This window comes from Aotus nancymaae, unplaced genomic scaffold (assembly GCF_030222135.1).
Source record: "Aotus nancymaae isolate 86718 unplaced genomic scaffold, 86718_ANA_hifiasm-v0.15.2.pri h1tg000012l, whole genome shotgun sequence".
NCBI lineage: Eukaryota > Metazoa > Chordata > Mammalia > Primates > Aotidae > Aotus > Aotus nancymaae.
Window position 1 is genome coordinate 7617207 of NW_026988423.1, and position 24332 is coordinate 7641538.

At 38.2% G+C, this 24332-nt stretch overlaps 1 protein-coding gene and 1 long non-coding RNA gene across 2 annotated transcripts in view; one reads left to right on the forward strand and one right to left on the reverse strand.

The window, feature by feature from the left end:
• The window catches only part of LOC105719249 (uncharacterized), a 287306-nt gene that overhangs the window by 119455 nt on the left and 143519 nt on the right, over positions 1-24332 (forward strand). The window lies entirely within an intron of this gene.
• MMP20 (matrix metallopeptidase 20) overlaps positions 1-24332 on the reverse strand; it is a 45276-nt gene that overhangs the window by 2717 nt on the left and 18227 nt on the right. Inside the window, exons 6-8 of the mRNA XM_012455126.3 lie at positions 24008-24149; positions 13076-13212; positions 11896-12052 (exon numbers count right to left, since the gene is read on the reverse strand). Of these exons, the coding sequence (XP_012310549.1) occupies positions 11896-12052; positions 13076-13212; positions 24008-24149 (436 nt within the window). The remainder of the gene's footprint in view (positions 1-11895; positions 12053-13075; positions 13213-24007; positions 24150-24332) is intronic.

Sequence of the window (24332 nt, forward strand, 5' to 3'; positions counted from 1 at the left end):
AGCAAAACATTCTGTTAACTTAAAAAAACACTTGCCTTTTGAAAGCATCTCTATATATTTTTATTGCCGTGTTTATTCTTGTAATTATTTCTCTCTTTGTGTATCCATTCTTTGGTTCATCAAACGATGAAAGCCTTTCATAGGGGCTTTTATTCATGAACTTAGTGCTATGTATCCATGAAGAAAGGTTTGAACAAATAATGCACATTGAATGAATAAATGTGTGAACAATAAGTAAATCAGAACCAAGGAAATATGTAATAATTGAACTTCTGCCTTTTAAACCAATTTACTTGAATTCCATTGTTTTTGTTTCTTGGAAAGCTTATATGACTGACTGAATAGTAGACCTGCTTTCTTTTTCTGGATCAGCAGCCAGCATTCAAAGATAACTCTGAAGATTGATTAATACATCTCTTTGTGATCTAAATTAGCCATTGTAAAAAAAGACTGTGACTGTGTGAGTCAGCGTGATATGTGTGAGAATTAAGACTTCACTTAAAGTGTGAGAAAGTCCCTTCTTCATTAGCACAGAGCTCCAAATGGGGACATTCCCAGGTGGATACCCTACTCCTTTCCCACCAAAAGCTCAGATAATTTCTCCCAGTACCTGGGCTGCTGAGAAATTTCCCATGGCAGCAGGTCACACCCACCGTCTCCTGAAATGTGCCTCTTGTGTGGCTGTGACTACATAGGCCAGGGACAACTCTCTAGTGTTGCTGAGCCAGAAGCAAATATTGAAAAAGGCTATTCAGGCTAAAACTAAGTGCAGGACTGAGCTGCTTTACAGAATGTTTGGGGCTGGGTGGAAGCTAACTCTCCCAGCATTTTATCCATATTAACTGTAACCATTAATATGTCATGTGGACTTTATGCGTAGACATGCAGACAGGGGCCTGCATAACTAACACAAGGTTACCTACTTTTCATTTTACTAAGAACATTACCATTTAACCATCAAAAGAACTACTACCACCTGTTTTCATTATCATTTCACAAGGAAAAAGAAATGTTAACACCAAAAAGGCAGAAAGGACATAAACTCAGAATGGTTCTTGACAATAATCTGTTTTTATGCTGACACAGACTGCAGCTCCCTGGTTTATAATATTGTGCTGTTTTTATTTAGCCGTGAACTGGTGAGAACTTTGTGATGATCTAGCCTTTTGTGTGTGAACAGATATTTACGGATTTCTGTTATAGTGCAAAGAGCTCAACACATACAGTCTGATGGTACTGGGTTTGAATTTCTAACTCTGTTATCTGCTAATTCTGTGATCAGGAGAAGGTACTTTGAGCTCTGAGCCCTGGTTTTTCTTAACTGGAAAACAGTGGTCATGAGGAAAAGAGACAATTTACACACACACACACACACACACACACACACCACACACACCACACACACATACCTGACACGTGTAGCACCAAGAGCAGGCTCAAACCAGCAGACTTTGTCATTTATTTTGGCCCCCAAAACCATTAACTCTGACTTGTCAGTATAAGGTTGAGTGAACTTTGTGGTTTGATCTGGGATCCTAAGTCATTAAGGAGTTTAATCTTTAATCTTTAAACTTACTTTACAAGATAATGTTTGCAGTAGTAGGCAAGGTTGAGAAGAGGTGAAAAAGGAGGGGTAAAAAATGTTGGAGGTAGTCCAGAGAACCAAGTCAGAGAGGGGATTAAGATGAAGAAGGTCTGCTGGTGTGAGGATTTTGCTGAGAGAATAACAGAAAAGGAGATTATGTGATAGGATGAAGATCACAGGCGTTTTGACTAACAATAAATAAATGGCGAAGAGAATCGAAGAATGAACGTATGTGGTGGATGGGAAGGCCTATTGGATTTGGATTCAGAGGACATGAAATATAGCTTCAGACGGACCACTGTAGCTGTGTGATCTTGAGTGAATCATGTAACCTCTCAGAGACACAATATTCAATGAAATACCTACTTCTCAAGATTGTTGAAAAGGTAGATGGGACAATGAGAGAGTATGAGAAAACACTGAGCATGATTCCTGGCACAGTGAGCCAGCCATCAATAAATATAAGTTGAATTTCAATATTAAGGAAAGAAATACAATTTTTATTGAGAATCAACTATATCTTGAGTATCTGCTAAAATCATTGCATATATCCTCTCATCACTGAGGCCTTGTTTGTGAAACCTAAATACCAAACTAGAAATAATGATCTGTAATTATGTTTATTTCCTTTATGGGCCTTTGTTTCACCATTTAATATTGATTCAAGGTATCCACATTTAATATATATTAAATAAATCATTGCCTACAAGAGATATCTGATGTAATTTTTCAAGTTTGTTATCTTACTCTCCACATTTCATTTGTATTCTAAGGACTCAGGGACTGTTTTGATAAAGTACCTGCGTTTTTGTTTAACCTAATCCGTATGCTTAGAACTTAGATGGCATTTTTGGTGTTTTGACTGTGCTAATTTCAGTTGTTTGGCAATGGCATACCTGAGTCCATTCTACCCTCTTGGAAGCACTAAATGGGGAGCTAAGTCTCCTAAAAGATGCTTAAAGAGAATGCAAGAAAGGACGGCAAAAGGGGAATTTACTGATAAAGCCTTTCTAAGATGGTTTCAGGAAGTTTCCTCAAAGTGACCTTTCCAGTGTGGGTCAGGAGGGACAATGAAATAGAAATCTGAAATTCCATTTTGAAGTTAATGATCAGCTTTCAGCCAGAAATCACATGACTTTCATGAATGAAGTGGCCTTTGTGATCTATACTAGAGAAAGGCAGGTGGGAGAGTGATCAGGAACAAAGAGAAGGCAGGAGAGGCGGAAGCTGCCATGTACAATCCCAGATGAGAGTTAAGAAATAGGACCCCATGAGGAAAATGATTGTGAGGAGATTCTGGGACAAAGAATTTCTAACAACGTAGACAAATATATATTTTATAATATTAAGTAGAAGAATGTCAGGACAAAAAAATGCATACATAACTACTTAAAAATGGGGAAAACTGAAGGGAAAAAATAGAAGAAAAATATTAAATGAGTATCAAAGGATGTAGCAAGTGTTGGCAATTGGAAGAATTTCTTTTCCTTTCATATATTCTGTGTTTTCTATAACAAACATCATTTGCTGCCATTGAACCCCATCTTCCTGGCAGTCTCATATCCTAACATGACCTCAATCACCACCTGATTACATGATGAATTCCAAACTTATCTTTCTAGCCTGAGTGCTCTTGAGTTAAAGACCTGTATGTCCAACTCTCTTCTTGATATTTTTCTTCTCAGGTCTCACTAGAATGTCAAACTCCATATGTACAAAATGAAACTGCTTCTTGTTCCCCTAATTCTGCTTCATTTCTTAAGTTTACTGTTGTGGTAAATGCCAAAATTGGAAACCCATCTATTAAAGAAATGGCCCCCAACTAGTCAGTCACCCAGACCTATGCTTTCTACTGCTTGAAAAACAATCAAAACTACTCCAACCCCTAAACTTATCATCTCTGGCAAAAATCTTGCAACAGTTCTCTCTCTTATTTAAACAATTCAGTGGTTTTTTTTAGTGCCCAGTCGTGCCATATATTGACATTTCAGGAAATGACAGACCATGTATATGATAGTGGTTCCGTACGATTATAACACTGTATTTTTACTGTACCATTTCTATGTTTAGATACACAAATACCATTGTATTACAATTGCCTACAGTATTCAGTACAGTATCATGCAGTATAGGTTTGTAGGCGCTATAGGAGCAATGGGGTATACCATATAACCTAAGTGAGTAGTAAGCAATACCATCTAGGTTTGTGTAAGTACACTTTATAATGTTTGCTGACTGACCAAATCACATAATGACACATTCCTCAGAACATAGCCCCATTGTTAAGCAAGTGATGCATGGTTGTATTCACAGAATTGTGCTACTATCAACACAATCAGTTTTAGAATGTTGCCATCACCTGCCCCCGGAAAAACCTTACACCTTTTCACTCTAAGTCCCCATATCCCACACCCCCATCTCTCCATCTCAACCAGACCTAGACAGTCACTATCTACTTTTTGTCTGTTTAAACTTGCCTATTATGAGCACTTTATATAAATGGAGTCATATAATATGCAGATTTTCATGACTGACATCTTTCATTTGGTATATTGCTCTCAAGATTCATTCATCTTGTACTATGTACCAGCAGTTCATTTTTATGGCCAAATAATATTCCATTGTATGAATTTATCACATTTTATATATCCATTCAACACTTGATGGAAATTTGGGTTGTTTCCACCATTCATCTATTATGCATAATGCTGCTATGAATATTTGTATACAGCTATTATATGGACTTATGTTTTTACTTCTCTTGGGCATATACCCAAGAGAAAGTGGAATTCTGGGTCAAATGATAATTCTATGTTCAACTTTTTGAGGAGTAGGAGACTGTTTTCCAAAGTGGATATACTAATTTGCAGTTCTACTACCAGTGTATGAGGATTTTTTGTCTTGTTTTTAATATTAGGAGGAATGCATCCAGTCTTTCACCACTGACAATGCCATAGGCTGTGGGTTTTCATAGATGCTCTTTACTGAGTTGAGAAGGTTTTTTTTTTTTTTAATCCTAGGTTGTTGAATGAGATAATCATATGGTTTTTGTTTTTATTCTATCGCTATGGTATATTTCATTAATTGATTTTTGAATGTTAGACCAACCTTGAATTCCTGGGAAGAAATCCCACTTGGTCTTGGTGTATAGTTCTTTTTATATGTTGCTGGATTTAGTTTGTTAGTGTTTTTGGAGGATTTTTGTAGCCATATTCACAATAGATATTGGTTTGAAGTTTTATTTTCTTGTGATGTTTCTGTTTGATTTTGATATAAGGATAATGCTGACTTCAGTGAGTTAGGTAGTGTTTTCTTTTCTTCTATGTTTTGGAAAAGTTTGCGAAAAATTGGTATTAATTCTGTTCTCTTCTAAGGTTTGGAGTAATTTGTAAAAAATGGACATTAATTCTTCTTTCAATGTATTGGTAGAATTTACCATTGAACTCTTCTGGGCCTGGACTTTTTTTTGTGGATAGTTTTTGATTACTACTTTAATCTCTTTCCTTACTGTAGGTATATTCAGACTGCGTATTTCTTATTGACTCATTTTTACTAGATTGTGACTTCTTAGGAATTTGTTTATTTCATTTATCTAATTTATTGGTATACAATTGTTCATAGTAGTCTGTTATGACCTTTTTTATATCTGGAAGGTGGGTAGTAATGTCTCCTCTTATTTCTGATTTAAGTAATTTAAATTTTTTCTTTTTTATTTGGTCAATCTAGTAAAAAGTTTGTCATTTTTGTTTATTTTCTTGAAGAACCAACCTTTAGTTTTGTTGATTTTCTCAAATTGCTTATTTATTACCTATTTTATTTATTTCTATTGTAATGTTTATATTTCCTTCTTTCTTCTTGGTTTAGATTTAATATGTTGTTGATTTTCCATTGTCTTAAAGTAGAAGGTTAAGTTATTGACTTGAGATTTTTCTCCTTTTTAAATATAGGCATTTATAGCTATAAATTTTCCTCTGAGCACTGCTTTCACTGCATTTCATAAGTTCTAATATGTTGTATTTTACTTTTCATTTATTTCTAATTACTTTCTAATTTCCCTTGTGATTTCTTCTTTGACTCATTGGTTGTTTAATAGTGTGTTGTTTAATTTCCACATACTTGTAAGTTTTCTAGTTTTCTTTCTGGTGTTGATTTCTAGCTTTATTCTATTGTGATTGGAAGAGATACTTGTACGACTTAAGTTGTTTTAGTTTTGTTGAGATTTGTGTGGTGACCTAACATTTAGTCTGTTATGTGGAATGTTCCATGTTCACTTGTAAAGAATGAGTCTTCTGCTTATTTTGAGTATAGCATTCTATAGGTATCTGTTAGGTCTAGTTGGTTTACAGTATTGTTCATGTCTTTTAATCCTTGTTGGTCTGTCTAGTTGTCCTATCCATTATTGAAAGTGGGACATTGAAATCTTTAACTATTATTGTTTCTTTATTGAGTTCTCCCTTCATTTCTGTCAATTACCACTTCATACATTTTTGGGGCCCCATGTAAGATTCACATATGTTTATGATTATGTCTTTATGGCATATTGACTTTTTGTCATTATAAAATGTCCTTCTTCATTGCTAGTAATATTTTTTATTTCAAAGTCTGTTTTGCCTGATAATAGTATAGCCATTCAAGCTTTCTTATGGTTGCCATTTGCATGATATATTTTTTCATTATTTTATTTTCAATCTATTTGTATCTTTGAACCTAAAATATATCTCCTGTAGACAGCATATAGTTGGGTCTTTATTTATTTATTTATTTTTTAACAATCTAATCTGGCAGTCTGCCATTTGATTAGACTGTTTAAGCTATTCACATTTAATGTCATTGATAAAGTTGGATTTATGCTTGCCTTTTTACTTTGTGTTTTCTACATAACTCATGTCTTTTTGGTTCCTCTATGCATCCCTTACTCTTTTCTTTTGCATTAGTAAAATTCTTCTAATTTAACATTTTAATTTCTTTTATAATTGTTTAACTATATTTTCCTAAGTGATTTCCTTAGTGGTTAATGTAGGGCTTGCCCTATACATCTTAACTTACAAAAATCTGCTTAAGGCTTTTACTAAATTAATTGCAGTGAGATATAGAAACATTACTCCTATATAACTCTATTTCTTTCCCCTTCCTTTTGTGTTACTATTGTTATACATATATCTATATACATCTGAAGCCCCAAAGTAATTGTTATAATTATCATTTTATATAATTTAATGTCTTCTAAAGAAGCTGAGAGAATAAAAAAGAGGATGTATATATTTGCAGCTTTTGTTATATTAACTTTCTTATTTACCATTTCTGTTCTGTTTTTCTGTTTCTGTGAATTTTAGTTACCATCTGGTGTCATTTTTTTCGACAAATGCAGTTTTGCTCCCACCTGCTTCCTTAATATTGTTATTGACAAATATATTTCTACATATTATGGCCTTAACAATACAATTATACAATTATATGTACATTGTTTAATATAATTGATTTTTACATTTTCAAATTAAGAGAAGAAAGAAGAGGAAATATACATTTATACTGTCTTTTACATAATTACACTTACTGGTGCTCTCTGGCTTTTTGAAGGGGCTTGAATTGCTATCTAGGCTTACTTACTTTCAGCCTAAAGACCTTTCTTTAGTATCTCTTGTCAGGCAGTCTGCAAGCAATAAATTCTCTCAGTTTTTGTTTCTCTGGGAATGTCTTTATTTCTCCTTCATTTTTGAAAGATAACTCTTGTGGATATAAGAATCTTGGTTGAGTTTTTAGTTTGAGAACTTTCACTATGCTTTCCATTGCCTTTTGGGCTAACTAGTTTATCTGACTTCAAGTCTTGTTTCCCTCTAATTCAGTCACATTGCTGGCAGAGTGTTATTTTTATAACATAAATCTTATTTATTGAGTTGCTCCCTTATTGAAGATATTTAACATGTCCCTCTTCTCTGAAGAATAAACACTGATCTCCCTAGAAAGGCGATGACCCGACATGATCTGTACCCTGGTTTCCTTGGGCCACCTTTCTCATTTTAGTCTATGTTCTAGTCATACTGAACCGCTTGAGGTTTTCCCCGTGCTCACATGCTTTTTCATGCATCAGTGCTTTTGCTTCAACTGCTTTCTCTGCCTGGAAGCCACCCACCCCCACCTCACCCTCTGTCTGGGAAACTCCTACACAACTCTCAAAATGGAGCTCAGCCATCACTTCCTCTAAGAATTCTTTCCTGTTAATTTTGGTAAGTTGGCCAATTTCCTCTTTATTTTGGCCCACTGAACTCCATGAAGTCTTGTATCAGGGCATTCTTGCCACTTGGATTTCTGTTAGTTATTTATATATGTATTTACTCTCCACTGTAAAACCTGTCAAGGGCATTAACAACACCTAACATGAACTGAATGCTTATTATGTGACAAGCATTTCACATTTTCCTTATTCGATGCCATAATTCTATTAAGTGTATACTATTTCTACCCCCATTTTGCAGATAATGAAACTGAGACAGAAAGGTGATCCAAATTGCCAGATAATTGCTGGTGGAGTTGAGAGTAACACTAGGACTCTTTTACTTCTGCCCATCCTTAACCAGCAAACTCCATACCTTCTCTTGAATGTCACTAGTACACAGGCTGACACATAATATGCCTAATAAATGTAGGTTGAATGTGGTAGTTTAGTTAATTTTTTTTTTAATTTAAAACATTAAAAAACAAGATTTTGAACTCTATTTTATCTTACTTGTTTTTATTACTTATTATTTATTTCTTTATGGTGACTAACTATAAAATCATCAAATAAAAACATCTATTTCTAGTATTTCTGAGGCATTCAGGAAGGAGAGAATGTGGAAGATGTTTTCTACTTTGCAGCAATGATGCCCTGGGTTTGACTGTAGAGAAAGAGTAATTTGGAGTAGAGGGGCAATGTGATTGAAAAAGAGTAGGACATACAGATTTGCAAGCCACTTTGCATAAAATTCAGAAATCACTGACTGTCTTGAAGAATTATAGAGGTGGTGGCACCCCTCTGCCCCCAGAAATCCCTTGATGTAGCCACTGCTCTGCTACTGGTAGGAAAGGGAGAACATCTAAAAGAAGAAGTTAGCCATAGGTAGGGTAAATAATGTAAAAAATGGAAAAACTATGAAACCATTAGGGCCTGATATAAAGTGAAAAGAAAGAAAAGTAAGGGGAAGTGACTCTGGCAAAGTTTAACCCATATGTCATTTGCTGATGTAGCATGTAACGACATCAACATGGTAGAGCCTCCTATTTGGATTTGACATTGTGGTCCTCTGTGTGCTGCTCCTCTGTAAGTAACTACCACACAGACACATGAATTCTCCCTTTTAGAGCCTAATCCAACTGGGCCACAAGCCAACCTTCAATCCTCTGTGAAGGAAGTTCCTGGGTCATTTTCTCATGGCATATCATTCACTAAACTGGGTCCAAACTCTGGGAGTTCATGGAGAATTTTCAGAGGCTTTTCTTCCCTTGGCACATTATTTATGTCACAGACTGAAATAGCATGAGGAGCAAGGAAGAACCTGAGAAATGTCTAAGAGAAATAAGACCTAACACACTTTCAGTGGATGTCAATGTAGTGAAATTCTTTTTCTATAACTTGAGGCTTGGGACCTTCCATACTTTTGAGTGTGGCCATGTGCTTACTTACAAAACTTCATTTATCTCCTTTGTTCTTTCTTCTCAATTCCATTCTTCTAAAGTAGGGACATAATGGCTAAAGCTCCCTTGGCCACCTCGAGTCATGAGGCAACCATGAGAATGGAAGTATGTGTTAAGAATAGCAGAGCAAAATGTTAAAAGGAATGTGGGTCCCCAGTAATCACCAACCTGCCATACTGGCTCTAAACCGTCAAGACTTTTTACATATACGAGAAAAACAAGCCCTCATGTGTTTAAGCCACAGTTATTTTGGGGTCTCTGATACTAGTGGCTAAATTAAATTTCTAATCAATATAGGGCTTCACATGACAAAAAGATGTCACACACATGAGGCCCTGCAAAGCATACTGTGGAGAATTCAGGGGTGTTTCTGAATACGGCAAGTACAATAGCTTTCTCTGAACTTTTGAGCTGTAGGTCGGGGTTGTCTTACTCCTTGGTGCATACACCAGTGTGTGTGTTGGAATATGTAAAGTAGAAGCCTCCCATTGCTGAAGGGATTATCTATGTTTTGCCAAAAACAGTAATTTCAGTCCAGTGTTTGGGGCCTTTGGTATTTAAACAGGAAATTCCCTTTGACCAGATTTTTGTCTGAATCACCGCTCAGAGAAATACTGGAGTTTAAGCAATTTCTTAAGCATCACAACTTGTTAAGAAATTATTTGTTAGTTACTATATAAGTTTCTAGTGTTGCTGAAGAATAACTCTTTTTGAGCACCTACTTTGTGCAGACGCTGCTAGGTGTCTGTATCTGCATGCTTTATATCACTTAACAACCTCCATAACCTGGGAAGGTTAGAAGTGCCTACCATGGTTTCCTTTCTTAACCAGCAAAATGAGCTTGTTAACATTTTAGTTAATGCCCTAGACCAACTTTTTTATGAATCTGTTTTAATTTAGATTATGGAAAACTTCTTCTTAGTAGATACTCACAGAGGACCAGTTGGAAAGGTATGGGATGATTTTCTCTGGGGGGAATGAGCATCACTAAAATCAGAGACCCTTGACCTTCCCATCCTAAAACTTACAGGGAATTTTGAATCTCTGCCCACATATCTTGTCTTAGCTGTTAAGCTTCAGTCCAGCCTGGCTGAAGGTATATTCTTTATTGCAGGTGCTGGTGGGTGATAGATTAGACCACAGACCAGGTAAAATATGGGCAAGAGAGACAATGGGAGAGTGGATAATTCCCCCTATGAGAATCACACTGTGAACACCTTTTAAAACGTGAACTGAATAATCCTAACATAAATGCCCTCATACTCCAACACACATGCTGATGCATGCTTCTCTTGATTTTATTCTCTGAAAATTCACCAGGGGAATTGGATTTCTCAATACTTGTTTTCCTGTATGTCAGCTCTGTGACTACAGCCACCTTACCTTAAAGAAAGACTTTAGAGAATCATATTCTGTCCTGCAGATATTAGGGCCTCAATAAGTGAATTCCTAGCCTCATGTTTTTGAAAGGTCTGAGATAAAAATAGCTGGCCTCATGGTTTAAACACTGGTCTGGAAGTGACAGCTCATGATACCACATGACACTGAGCAATGCTTCCAGGGCTCTTAGTGGCTCAGAAGAGTCAGCAGAGTCCATATTATTTGCAGTTCTTTCTTTATAAAAGAAATTTGCTTTCTTATGAAATATCTATGTGCCTCACTTGTATTACTTTCTCAATTCCAAGTTGGGGAAGAAAATATGAGTCAGATGGAATAAGATGACATATAAATTCTTTTTAAATTTATGCCATGAAAATGATTATTTAAAATAGGTGATATGAAATAAAATGAAAGTTCTTGGAACAAAGTTGGGTGCTCTCCTGCTTCCTTCAAGACCCTATCATGAGCCTAAGGTGCCTAGCATTGTCACCTGCTTAGAATCTGCTTTTGCTTTTCTCTTCAGATGTTTAGGTAAACAGGTAAAAACAGAAAACTGGAACAGAGGGAAGGTGTGCAGAAGCAGAGGTGATCTTTGAAGGAGCTTCACTTGTTCCTCAACATGAGTCAATTAAGATTAGAAACTCAGTAGCTGAGATGAGATGTGATGCTATGTGCAGTGATTGGATAACAGATCACATCTGATTCAGATTTGCTCATAAGAAGCCCCTGAGGACAGGCATGGAAATTATATGGTTTCCTTTGGATAAGAAGAATCTTCATATTCTCGGCTGGATAAAAGGACTAAGCAAAAAGCCTTTTCCTTCCAGCAGAAATATCCTTTAAAGAGCTCCATGATCAGGACCATCTCCATTTTGCCCCAAATCATGGAGTATTGTGGAATGCATTTGATGCTCACATAACGGCAAAGTCAGGCCTTCTCAGTGGGTAGTTAGGGATTTGGTGATGCTGCATCTACTCTTTTAGGCCACTAGGGGTCCAGTTAATTAGTGCATTGAAAGATCAAGATGTGCCGTATTCTAGAGACCAAACAATGGGATTATTGAATGAAGGTTTCACTCATCATTTGGATGGTTCCATATCTTGAAGACAGTCAACCATCTGTAAGTGGCACCCCAGTGGCTAAAAAAGTCAACGGGTTATTGCAAACTTGCCTTGCATTCTTTCATGGAAGGGGTTTTTTTTTTTTTCAATCCTTTTCATTGAATACATATAGACAGTCAAAAGGAAAAAAGCCATACCTATAGTATTCATCTCCCACGAAGAAGAGGGTCTTCTGTGGCTCCCTGAGGTAGACAGCAGCATCTATTCGCTGCACGTGCCTTGGAAATCCAAAGTCATAAATAGTGCGAGGAGGACCTTGCATTTGGAATCCTCTCGTTATCCAGTAGTGAGGACCTGCAAACAGAAATTTAAGTTTATGAAAACTGTGCACCTCTTGGTGATACACTTCTCTCATAAAGATTTCTATGAAGGATCATAAATGGGGTTAGTTTATGGGATATTTGCCATGGCTATAACCCGACAAGAGGTATAAACTTCTAACTATGCAGTTCAATAAAAGACTTCAAACTTCCCTGGAGGCAGAAGTCCCTAGTTATGCCTTAAGAAAGCATTAACATTTATAGAATTGTGTTTAACATTTAACATAGTACATCTTTCAAGATATCCTTCATTTCTAATCTCATTTCACCTTCATAGATCTATGAGAGAGAATGGGCAAGTGACATGAAAATGCTATGATTTTTACTTAAATTGGCTCTTGCTTTCTACACTTATCCCTCAGCATCAAGAAAATGTAAGCTAAAACTGTTATCACTTACTAGATAACTTCCATTGGCTTACCATCGTCACAACACATCTTCAAGGTTTATATTGCTATAATCACTTTACAGAGGACAGTGGAGCTCAGAGCAGTTACATAACTTCCCAAAGTCACTCAAATAGTAAAGAGTTAGAGCCAGAGATTGGTAGGTGTGTCCACCTCCTAAGCTCAAAGGCATCCTCCTCTCCTGGCTGCTTCTGACCACGGCATAGAAGTAAGGGTATTGTTTACCTCACACTGAGTTCCATGTTGGCTTTTATTTATTAAAGGGTCTCACTAGAGTATACACTGTCACTCTGAGCAGAGGTCCTGTGAGGCAGAGACCAGGTTTCTAGCTCCTTGGGTGCTACCATCTAACACAGTGCCTTACTAGGCTAACGGGCTTGGTTCTGGTTAATGGTCACTGCCATCACTTTCACTGTTACACAATGTAGGATATAACAAATGTAGGGTGGAATTTCAAACCCAACCTGAGGACAAAGAGCAACTGAAATGTGTTCCATGATGGCTGGACAAATGCTGGCAGTGCTAGATATGCCAAATGGATGGGGCACTGCAGCCCTGCCATTTCTTTGATTGAGGGATCTGTAGGGTACCTTTGAAGAAGTAAGCAGTGCCCCTCTCAGCCACTTGGTAAGCTGCATCCACATTGGACATGAGCTGGGGGAAGGAGCTGGTAATAGTGCTGGGCCGAATTCCTGCCCGCAAGTGAACCTGCCGTCTCCAGAAAATCCTATGGGGCATTAAAAAAAAAATCAAGATCAATGATTGATTTAGATATAAAATAACACTTGGACTGAAATGTACTCAGAGGCTACTTGCTAAATGCCCTTTGCCCTTGCCTTGCCTTTTTTTTTTCTTTTTCATTTCTTTGAGATGGAGTCTTGCTGTGTGGCCCAGGCTGGAGTGCAGTGGCATGGTCTTCGCTCACTGTAACCTCTGCCTTTCCGTTTCAAGTGATTCTCCTGCCTCAGCCTCTCGACTAGCTGGGGCTACAGCTGTGCACCACCATGCCTGGCTAATTTTTGTATTTTTAATAGAGACAGGGGTTCCCTTCATCACGGGTGGCCAGGCTGGTCTTGAACTCCTGACCTCAAGTGACCCACCTACCTTGGCCTCCCAAAGTGCTGGGATTACAGGCATGAGCCACTGTGTCTGGCCCACCCTTGCCTTATTTTTAAGGAAAACACAACTTTTTAGACCTTGGTAAACAATTTATACTCCCTTTTCTTTGTCTTAGCATTTCTGTGATCCCCTCTCCTTTATTTATTTAAGGATGTTCAAAATATGAAAGAATATAGCAAAATTTAAGCTATGCATATCCCCATTCCAAATATCACTTGATACAAATTTCTCTTTCCTATTCTGATCTTTTAAAAGTTAAAAATCTTACAAAAGTAACTGTGATCCAGAAGGTGGACATTATGAATAGTATGTAAATGAACCAAAAGTCTGTGGTTGAGCCATGCTGATTAGACCCTGTAAAAATAGTGAAAACATTAATAATTATAAATTATGGTGTCGCCTACATAATTGTCTGCTGGAAGTGTTTGCATCTGTGAGTCCGATGGCTGGTTAACAGAAAATCTAGTACACACATATTAATTTAAGGTTTAGCAACTCATCTATCCAGTTACCCAATGTTATAGTCATAAAATTGTGGCAGTATACCCATGAGGGTACTGGATTAAAACTGACAATGTAAATGTACTCCATCTTAACAGTTTGAAGATGAAAATCATTTTTATAAAACATGAATGATTAACTTGGCTTCTTAGGAGCCCAGAATTAACGCATAGGATTATTCTGGGACTGGGAAACTGTAATAAAGTTTTGACATTGAACTTTCCTAGTGGCAGGTTTAGGAATTCTACAAATCTTACGTTGAATTTTCCTATTCAGTTAATCTAACAAATATTTATGGAGCACCTATCATCAGGCACTGTGGTGGACATCAAGGATGAAATACTGAAGAAGATGTTGGCCCTGCCCTCAATATGTTTACAATCTAGTAGAAGAGACTGATTAGTAATGATCAGAGTGACTGGTGCTATGAAGAGTTAAGTTTAGGATGCCTTGAGAACACAGAAGAAGGATATCCCATTGCATTTAGGGGCTTAATAAAGGTATCCCCAATAATCCTCCCATTGAGGCAACTTAAGCTTCTGATAAAATCCAAAAAAGGGAGATATTAAGAAAAGACAAATATTTCCTCATGTTTCATAAGAGGCAGCATTGTGTGCTTCTGAAAAGCACATTGTGTTTCAGATGATGTGGGCTAGGGTTTTAACTCCACTGCTGACCAGCCTCTACAAGCCTCAGTTTAATCATCTTAAATAGGAAAAATAATTTCCTGGCCAATATCCTGAGATCATTATAAGGATCAAATGAGATAATGAATATGAAAGTGTATTATAAACTGTAAGGTGCTGTATAGATAGATACTGTTTGTTTGAAATGGTATTATGTGCTTAGGCCTTAATTACCCACTAATTGGGCACCCACCATAGACAATACACAGACCCAAAACATCACAGCCTTATCTAAAACATATGTATTAACTGATGAAAAACTGAGGTCCAGAAAGGCTTCTGAGCTCCAAGGTCACCGGGTGATGAGGGGCAGAGAGGACCCGGCTCAGGCTCCAGTTGCCTTGATGAAGTCACATGCCTTGATGAAAGTCACATGTGATCTCTGGTTTTTCTTTCTTTGTACTTTGTCCCTTTGTCCAATCAGACCTGGGCTTTTCTGAAGGCCAGAGGGACTGATTCCCTTTTCTCTTTTCTCTTCACCACCTTGCAACGAACATAGTTTTGGGTATCTGAAATTCAGCAACTACTTCTTGGGTTAATTGGGAACCTGGGATGCAACCTGAATAGCAAGTGTATTCCAATTAATGCAGTTCAATATACGTAGCTCTGAAATGTTGTCTCTGTATAAGTCACTGTGCTAAGACACAAAATGTGCATTTTAGGATAATATAATGATGAGGCCATGTGGGGAAAGTGGGAAGGTAGAGGAGCAGATATGTCCTCCCCAAACTAGGCTCTGTCTGAATTATGTCTCTGATGAGGTGTATAGTTGGCTTCCAGCTGATCACTCTGAAGCCAGATGAATTTTCTTTCATTTCTCACTTAAAAATCAACAAGCAACTCTAGGCAAAGCTAAGTCCTACTTTTTATTTGAAGTTATGGGACAGTGATGTCCTGAATGACTCAATATGAGAGGTAGTAAAGTGTAGTGGTAAGAACTCAGTCAAAGGGAAACCATACTTTAGTGGTAGACTCTTAGATTTCTTACTGAAAAAACTTAGATGTAGGATATTGTGAGGATTAAATTGAAGTAGTCATTCTAAATCAAATGTGATTTTGCATCTTGGGGGACATTTGGCGGTATCTGGTGACAATTTTGGTTGTCACAGCTGGGGATGGGCAATGCTAATGGAGTCTAATGAGTAGAGCCAGGGGTGCCACTAAACATCTGAATGCAAAGGGCAGCTCAACATAACAAAGACTTACCTGGCTAGAAATACCAGTGGTGTCAATGTTAAGAAACCCTACTTTAAACACCACTATGACATATTATAATGTATATAGTGTGCACATAGGATAGGAATAAATGCTATCCATCACTTACATAAATTATTATGAATTTCAAAAAGAATCTTTAGTCATGAAAAATGTCAGTAAACTAATGAAAAAAATGATGCATTGTGAGCAATAAAACAGTAACATACTCAGAGAATTTGCATCCTTAGAGCTATAGATTGCAGTAAGAAGTGAAGTAAAACTCACAAAAACAATAATAGCAAGTAACTTCCTTATACATCTGTGAATGGATTTAAAATATAAACAAAAATAATCTATAAGCCTGTTAGAAAAGAACAGCTGCAGGATGTGTAGGAATGAAAATAAACAGATTATATCAATAGTCCATAATATCTTTGTTAAGGAAGGCAAAACAATGGAGTTTATTGATATTTTAGATCTGCTGATTAGATATTTAGCTGCAGTATTTATCTTCACGTACTCACTATTTAATGCGGTGCTGGCACCTAGTCGAAGTTCAATACATATTTGCTGACTAAATGAACGGGTGCCAGAGAGATAAGCAGAACTTACTTGATTCACGAGTTTCATATTCTTTGAACATTTCATTCACTTTTACCAAAGAAAAGTGACTAACTCATCAAACTTGAAATTCAGTCTCTGGTAACCATCTGGGCTCCTGCAACTCTTTGCTAGTCCCTTAAACTCCTCTTCCAGCATCATGTTTTATTCATCTTTTTATCCTTGGGCTTAGCATGGTGCCTGGCGCATCCAGGGACTTGATGCATGTTGTCAAGCCTTAAGGGTCTTCTTTTGTTATACCCAACCATCTTCATTCCCTCCTACCTAAGCTGATCCCATCAGTCTTTCACTTTCAGGAGATGCCTTCACCCTTTATTTGCTGGACAATCAAGGCAATTCAGCACCAGCTGAATGAGTGGCCCATTTTTCATTTTCTTTAGTTTCTCACTCTCCTAGATTCTGTTCTTCTCTGTCATCCTCTTTTCTACTTGTGGGAAGAGGTGTCTTTCTTCCTTTTTTTTTTTTTTTTTTGAGACAGAGTCTTGCTCTGGTGCCTAGGCTGGAGTGCAGTGGCACAATCTTGGCTCACTGCAACCTCCAATCCCAGGGTTCAAACGATTCTCCTGCTTCAGCCTTCTGAGTAGCTGGGACTATAGGTATGTGCCACCAGGCCTGCCCAGCTAATTTTTGTATTTTTTCAATAGAGACAGGTTTCACCATGTTGGTCAGGCTGGTCTCAAATGCCTGACCTCAAGTGATCTGCCTGCCTTGGCTTCCCAAAGTGCTGGGATTACAGGTATGAACCACCATGCTGGCCTCTATCTTTCTGATGCTCTGTTTAGTTACTACTCACTCCCCTGAGATCGGGCAATGTGCTGCAGTGAATGAAACAAGGAATGCTTGAAACTTTGTTTTATAACTCGCTGTGTGACCTTGTGTGAGTCATTTAATTTTTCTGAGATTCAATTTCCTACTGTCAAATAAGAGTGATAATAAGATCTGCATGAATACTTCAAAAGACCAATTGAGATAATGTATATGAAAGTGTTTTATAATGTAGATACTTTAAAAAGACACGTTTTTATTCTATAAATTTATTAATTGATGATATGCAAAATATAAACTTAGAGTTTATCAATATAGGAAAGTTCCCTTCTTAGTTTGTTTCATTGGAAACTTTGAAGTTCAAATTGTCATGTCATTGGCTGAGAAGCCATTCATTCTGTGGGATTCATTAACTAGTGCCGCTTTGTTCAGGATGCATCAGAAGCCAAGAAATCAGTCATGCATCATCCGCCTCACTGAACCCAAGAAGAATATAACTTGTACAACTAAAAACCCAAGTGTAGCCAGTGGTGTGGATTATTGATAGTCAAAGCTGTGCATAGTGTCCTTAAATTAAGAGTGTTTGTACCCATCTGAAGAGCCTGTGAAAATCTGTATTCATAAGCCATAATCTGTGAACATGCAAAGGGGCCCCCTCTCTCACAATCAGATGGTTCAGAAGAAATGACAATGAGTCAGGGGTCTTAATTCACCTCTGCTTCTTTATCTGAATTCTTAATAGATCACAAACCATCACTCTAAGTAAACACAATGCTATTTGTTTGCTTTCAGTGAAGCAACCTTATAGCCAAAAAAGACACAGCCACAGGGAGAATGTGAAGGAGGAAGACTTCCTCCTGTTCCGCGGTGGGCTTACCTCAAGCCCAGGGCATCCTGGGAATTCCCAATTTCAAATCTACTCCCCAGAAATAGTGGTTACTGTTGTTGTTACCCTTCCTATAGCATTCTGTATTTCTTTTTCTCCACTGTCTTCAAACATGAACAGTTTCCTCTTTGAAATCCTCTCTTGACCCTGCTGCCACTGCCAACTATTATCTTAACTGCTTTTGTTATTAGCAAGCTTCTCAAATGAATGATCTATAGCAACTCTTGTTTCCCCCCATTTGCTCTTTATATTTTATTTTGTTTATTTATTTATTTATTTTGAGACAGGATCTCACTCTGTCACCCAGGCTGGAGTGCAGTGACATGATCTTGGCTCACTACAACCTCTGCTTCCAGAGTTCAAGTGATTCTCCCACCTCAGCCTCCCAAGTAGCTGGGATTACAGGCACCTGCCACCATGCTCGGCTAATTTTGTTTTTGCGTTTTTAGTAGGGATGGGGTTTTACAATGTTGCCCAGGCTGGCCTCAAACTCCTGACCTCAAGTAATCCTCTCGCCTTGGCTTCTGAAAGTGCTGGGATTACAGGTGTGAGCGACTGCACCCAGCCCCATTTGCTCTTTAACCCCTTCCCATGATTTGGCATTCTTCCTCACTGCTCTGCTGTGACTACATTCCAAATTATCCTGGCCACTCAGTCCCTTTTTTTCAGTCCTCAATCTGGTGACCTTGGCAATATTTTCCACTGTTGATTACTTAAAAAAAAATACACCTTTTTTCCCAGATTTATTTGGGATTCCATCACAGGGATTTTGTCTCTGATGTCAAGCAGAACTAAGTTATAATTCTGGCCTAGGACAATAGCAGTATGGATTAAATGAGTGAATGTCTGTAAAATAAACGCTTAGCACAACACATAGCACATTGCAAATGACCACAAAGCATTGACTATTATTATTGTTATGATTTTCAAAGTGCTGCGTCTCTCTGGCTGTTATTGAATCCTTTTCTCCCATTTCCTAGGCTCAATCTTCAGACTTTTTTCTTTCTCCTCAGTCTCTCTTTAGAGCTGTTTTTCATCTCCACATCTTTAACCATCTCCTTCACATGAGAGATTCAAAACCCACGAAGCCTCCAACTATGACCTCTTCCCTGAGCACTAGCTTATTTCTGTGAAACTCCATGAAAATTGTCATTGCTTTAAATCTGACACATCTAACCCTGAGTTTTACATCATGTACCCAACAAATCCTCTTAATTTTTCTAAGTGAACAATACTGTATATTATACTCTCAGCCATGAGGCTCCTACCTGCTTTAACTCTTCCTTTTCCATTGTTCTTCTCTAATCCTGCTGGTGAGTCCTCAGAATGCCTTTTATGAATACATCCATTCTTCTCTCCAATTCCTACTTGCATAACCCTTAAAAACATTTTTCTTTTCCTTTAATTTCAGGTGCATAACATCTTTTAAAATGTGACAATTAGTGACATTGAAAATATATACATAGATAGTCCTATTTTGAAAAAAAAAACAAATGCGAAGAAACCTATTAGACATTCTTGAGAAACCTAGAGAGTCTATGAACATCTCTTTGTGGCTGATTACCCCACCTGCAAGCAGAGGGCATGGAAGCAAAGGAACAGCTCGGAAGTGCTCTTCCTACTAACTCAAGTGCATAGCAGTCAGCGGGCATATGGCCATTCAGGTTAAACTTCAGTGCTTTTCTTGGTAGATCCATTTCATAGCCAGAAAGATTTCTGTATTAGTGATAAGATAGACTCTGGACTGGAGTCAGAAGACTTGGGTCTCCTTAGAAGGTCTGCTGAAGCTAAGAGACCTGGACCTATTTTCCTTATCTCTACAGTGAAGGATTTGGACACGATCAACCTTTATGCTTACTCCATTTGTAAAATCTATTATGCTTCTAAGATTTATAGATGATAGTGATATTCTTGATTTTATTCTTAAAATTATATTGGGTAAAACCCAAGATAATGTGACAGATGCAAATATAATTTTGGTATGGATACAGTTCCAAATATAATTTTGTTATGGCTACAATTTCACTCTCTTATTTTCCCTAAGTGACAGAGCAAATCTGATATGGCTTTAATAATTTTGTCATCTATTATAAAAAGTAAGTGTATGTTCATTAAGTATATCTATCTCTCTATATATATGCCTTTCAACTTATAATAGCTAATGCTTATTTCTCTTCACACAGAACATTGCAATGTACATTTATATGCCATGGAGAATATCTGACAATCTCACTGGTGACTTTAAAAGGTACTGCATTCCATCTTGTTTTGGAAACAAACCATGTGGTTATTATGCCCACAGCTTGAAATGTCCCATCAACAGATTATTGTTGGTGATGGGGAATTCCAGGCTGGTGAGTGGGGGAGAGCAGACTGGGAGCTCTTTCATAATCAGTGGCTCCCTGGTTGCCATTATAACTGTAGCTTGAAAGAATTCTTTGTTCTTTGTCCAGACTTAGCAAGTACTCTGGGACTTTTAGCAGCAGCTGGCAGGGAATCAGAGCTATAGAGTCATGGGATTCCATGACTCTAGCACCTTAGGAGGCAGTACAGCAGGGTAGTACAGGCTCTGAAGTTTGCTAGTTTGGGTTTCAATTCCAGCTCCACTCCTCACTAGCTATGTACTCTTGAACAAGTTGCTTATCCTTTCTATGACTTGTAAAAGGAATAATAGTTCATGCCTCACAGGGGGATTATAAGGATGTGATAACATAGTGGTTTGCTTAGTAAGTACTGAACACTTTTTAATAGACAACTCCCTCACTTTATAGAAAAGAAAGAGAAGCTCCAGGTGCCACAGTGAGTTAGTGGCAAGTCCAGTGCCGGAAGGGAGCGCTCCTGACTCCCTATCCTGCTTATAGCTTGTTCTAGTTCTTTGGAATCATCTGCCCTACCCCGGTAGCTCACTGAACCTGAAATGGAAGAAGATGAGAGGTGGTGACTAAGCAGATATGTGGTAGCAGACCATCTCTCCTTCTGTAGTCCCTCTGCTGATTTTTCATTTCTAGGCATCTCTTGCACCTATGCCTCACTTACTAGTCTGTTATCACCCTCAGTATTTATAATCAAGACTGTGTCAAAAGATGTATCGACTTTAAGTAGTCATTAGCAATTGCTAAATGCTCACAGTTTGAGAAACAGAGGGTTTTTTTTTTTGCGTTTTAAAGAAAACAATGATAATTGAATGAAATAGTATCATATCTTTGACTTCACTGCCTCCTTTGCCCCCACTGCAACCTCTGATATTTACCAAAAGAATAAGCTACATCCTGCATGATGTCTGGCACCTCACTGCTTTATCACTGAATGAGTGCTACATGCCATTTCAGTGTCTGAGAGTATGGACTCTGACAATGGTATCCCTTAGAGGAAGCCAAGGTTACTTAGATCTGTGCTCCAAGCTCCTCCTGCTCTGCCTGGTTTACCACTCCTGGGTCATTGCCTACCAATTCCATTCGGTGTACTTTTTGGTAATACTCAATAAAAAGAACATCAATGATCAATGTCTTAAAAATAAAAAACTGTCAGAAAATTAATAACACAAAAGAATTAATTGGGTTCTCTAAATATCTCAAGTTGTTTATAACTCTCCCTGCCATTGTAAATATTTTTTGATTCCCACTCTTGAAAATAGTAACTGCCATTTATTGACACTATGTGTCTGGCACATTACTTGCTGGGGAATCACCCTCATCAGTAGGTGGTAGGGCCAGAATTTATGCCCACTAAGTTGGCTATGCAAGCCTGGCTTCCCGGGCTCAGCTTTAATTTGCCTTTGAAGTGTGAATGTCTGTCCATTGTCAAAGATGTAGTTCAAGCTGTTCCTAATTTTAAAATATTAGAAACAATCCACATATTCCAAAGTATGGGATTGATTAAATAAGTAATGATGTATCTATTCAATGGAATAACATATAAAGGATGAGAATTAAAATTCATTGACAGAAAAAATAAAATTTTGTGAGTGAAAAATGTTTATAAATCAACACCACTAGTAAAATCCTATTTTTGTGGAAATCATTGCACCCCTTCCATATGTACAATATCTAGCTCTCTATCCAGAGAAAAGTCTAGAGGGACACACAATGACAAGGTTAACAATGGGAATGCTTTCTGTCATGTGCCCTCCAAATTCCTATGTTGAAGCCTTAACCCCCAATAGGATGGTATTTGGAGACCGGGGTCTCTTTATTATGCTCATCTTTAGGGAAGTAATTAGGGTTAGTGATGGAAGGGAACACTTCTGACTCATGAGGTCATGAGAGTGGGGGCTCCGTGATGGGAGTAGTACGTTTATAAGAAGAGATACTGGAAAGCTTGCTCCCTCTCTCTCTGTACATGAAGAGGTCATGCGAGCTCACAGCAAGATGGTGGCTGCCTACAAGCCAGGGAAAGAGGCCTCATAGTGAAACTTAGCTTGCAGATACCTTGATCTTGAACTTCTTACCCTTGAAAACTGTCAGGAATAAATTTCTGTTGTCTAAGCCACCTGGTCTATGGTGTTCTGTTATAGCAGCTGCAGCAGACTAATATACTCCAGGTGGTGGGATTCTGGGTAAATTTTGCTTTTTAAAAAATATTTTGTTACTTTCTCTCTGTTCTGAATGAGCAAAGAGTATTCTTATAATAGTAGCTCAACAATATATCCCCCAAAGCATACAAGATAAGGAACATCACATTTCTCAAATGTCACCTCTTCAGGGAACTTTCTCTAGATCTTTTCAGGTACTTGCTTCCTGTTTTGTTTCATGGCCCTGCCTTTTAGAGCTTATGTCTCACCTCCTTGCAGGGCTTTTGAAGTCTCCTTCTCATACACCTTAGAGGTATGTAAAGGTGAGGGGGCAGGTATCAACCCATCTTTGTACCCCTAAAGACTGCACTGCTTGACACCCACAATGGGCTCCGTAAACACTTTTGCAATAGTGAAGAAGAAGAAAAAATAATGCCACACATGAACGCTCCTGAGATGCCTCTGCCTATTCTGATGTAATAGAATTCTGTCTCCAGCAAAGGGAGGAATGGGGTGAACATTGTGTTTCTCTGCCTCCATGGAAAGAAGTAATTAGAGTAACCAGCATCATGGAGACAACAGCCATGCTCCCCAAGAAACCAGAGTTGGGGGAGAAGAGGGATCTGCCTTCTCTGTGCTGCCTGACAGATGAAAGGCCCGGAGGCATTGAAAAGGAGGAGTTTAGGAAGAATGCTGGTCTTGGAATTCTCCTCCCACCTATCTATCCATCTGATCATCCATCCTGCCTTTTATCCAATCTTCTGTCTGTCCATCTGTTCAGCTAGCCAACCCTCATTCACCAAATATTTACTGAGCATTTGCTATGCACTCTCACTAGGGATAAAGTGTTAAACAAAACAGACATCAGATCAATTCAGGCTGGTGTCCTAGCTCAACCATTTAACTGTCACCTTGGGAAACTTACTTGCTCTCTTTGAGCTGCTTTCTTTATCTGCACATTGGGGATTCTAATCGCTACAGTGAAAAGGATTAGAAGAAATACTGTCCATATATGAAACACATAGCACTGCAGCAAGACCACAGTAGGTGTACCACAAACAGTAGTTTTGGCAGTTCTATATCTCCTCCAAAGACCCCTGCCTCCCACCCTCCTGCTACAAAGGACAGCATTTCTGCGTGATCGTCATACACGGCAGCAACGAGGACCTGGGGGACAATGTTTGTCTGGAAGTGGAGATGAGAGCCAGTGAGAGTTGGTGGCGAGTCTCAGGCTTACCGGTCCTTGAAGAGCAGGAGCTCCTTCCCCAGCATTGTCACAGCATCGAAGGATGAGCTGGAGTCACAGAGGTCGGGGGTGGATGGCTTATGAGGGGGGGCATGGGGCAGAGTGGGCTTCCCCAGGAATGATTTCCGAGGTCCTAGGATTCAAAATGACTTGGTCAAAATGGTAGTGGGAATTTGGAGTTTATACACTTTTGTTCTAGAGCCCCAGGGGAGGCTGTACACTTTCACGCTGGACATATTATTGTGACCATGGCTGTTGAGGGCAGGTAGATCTGGGTTTGAATCCTGGCTTTCCTGGTTGCTGAGCTGTGTGATTC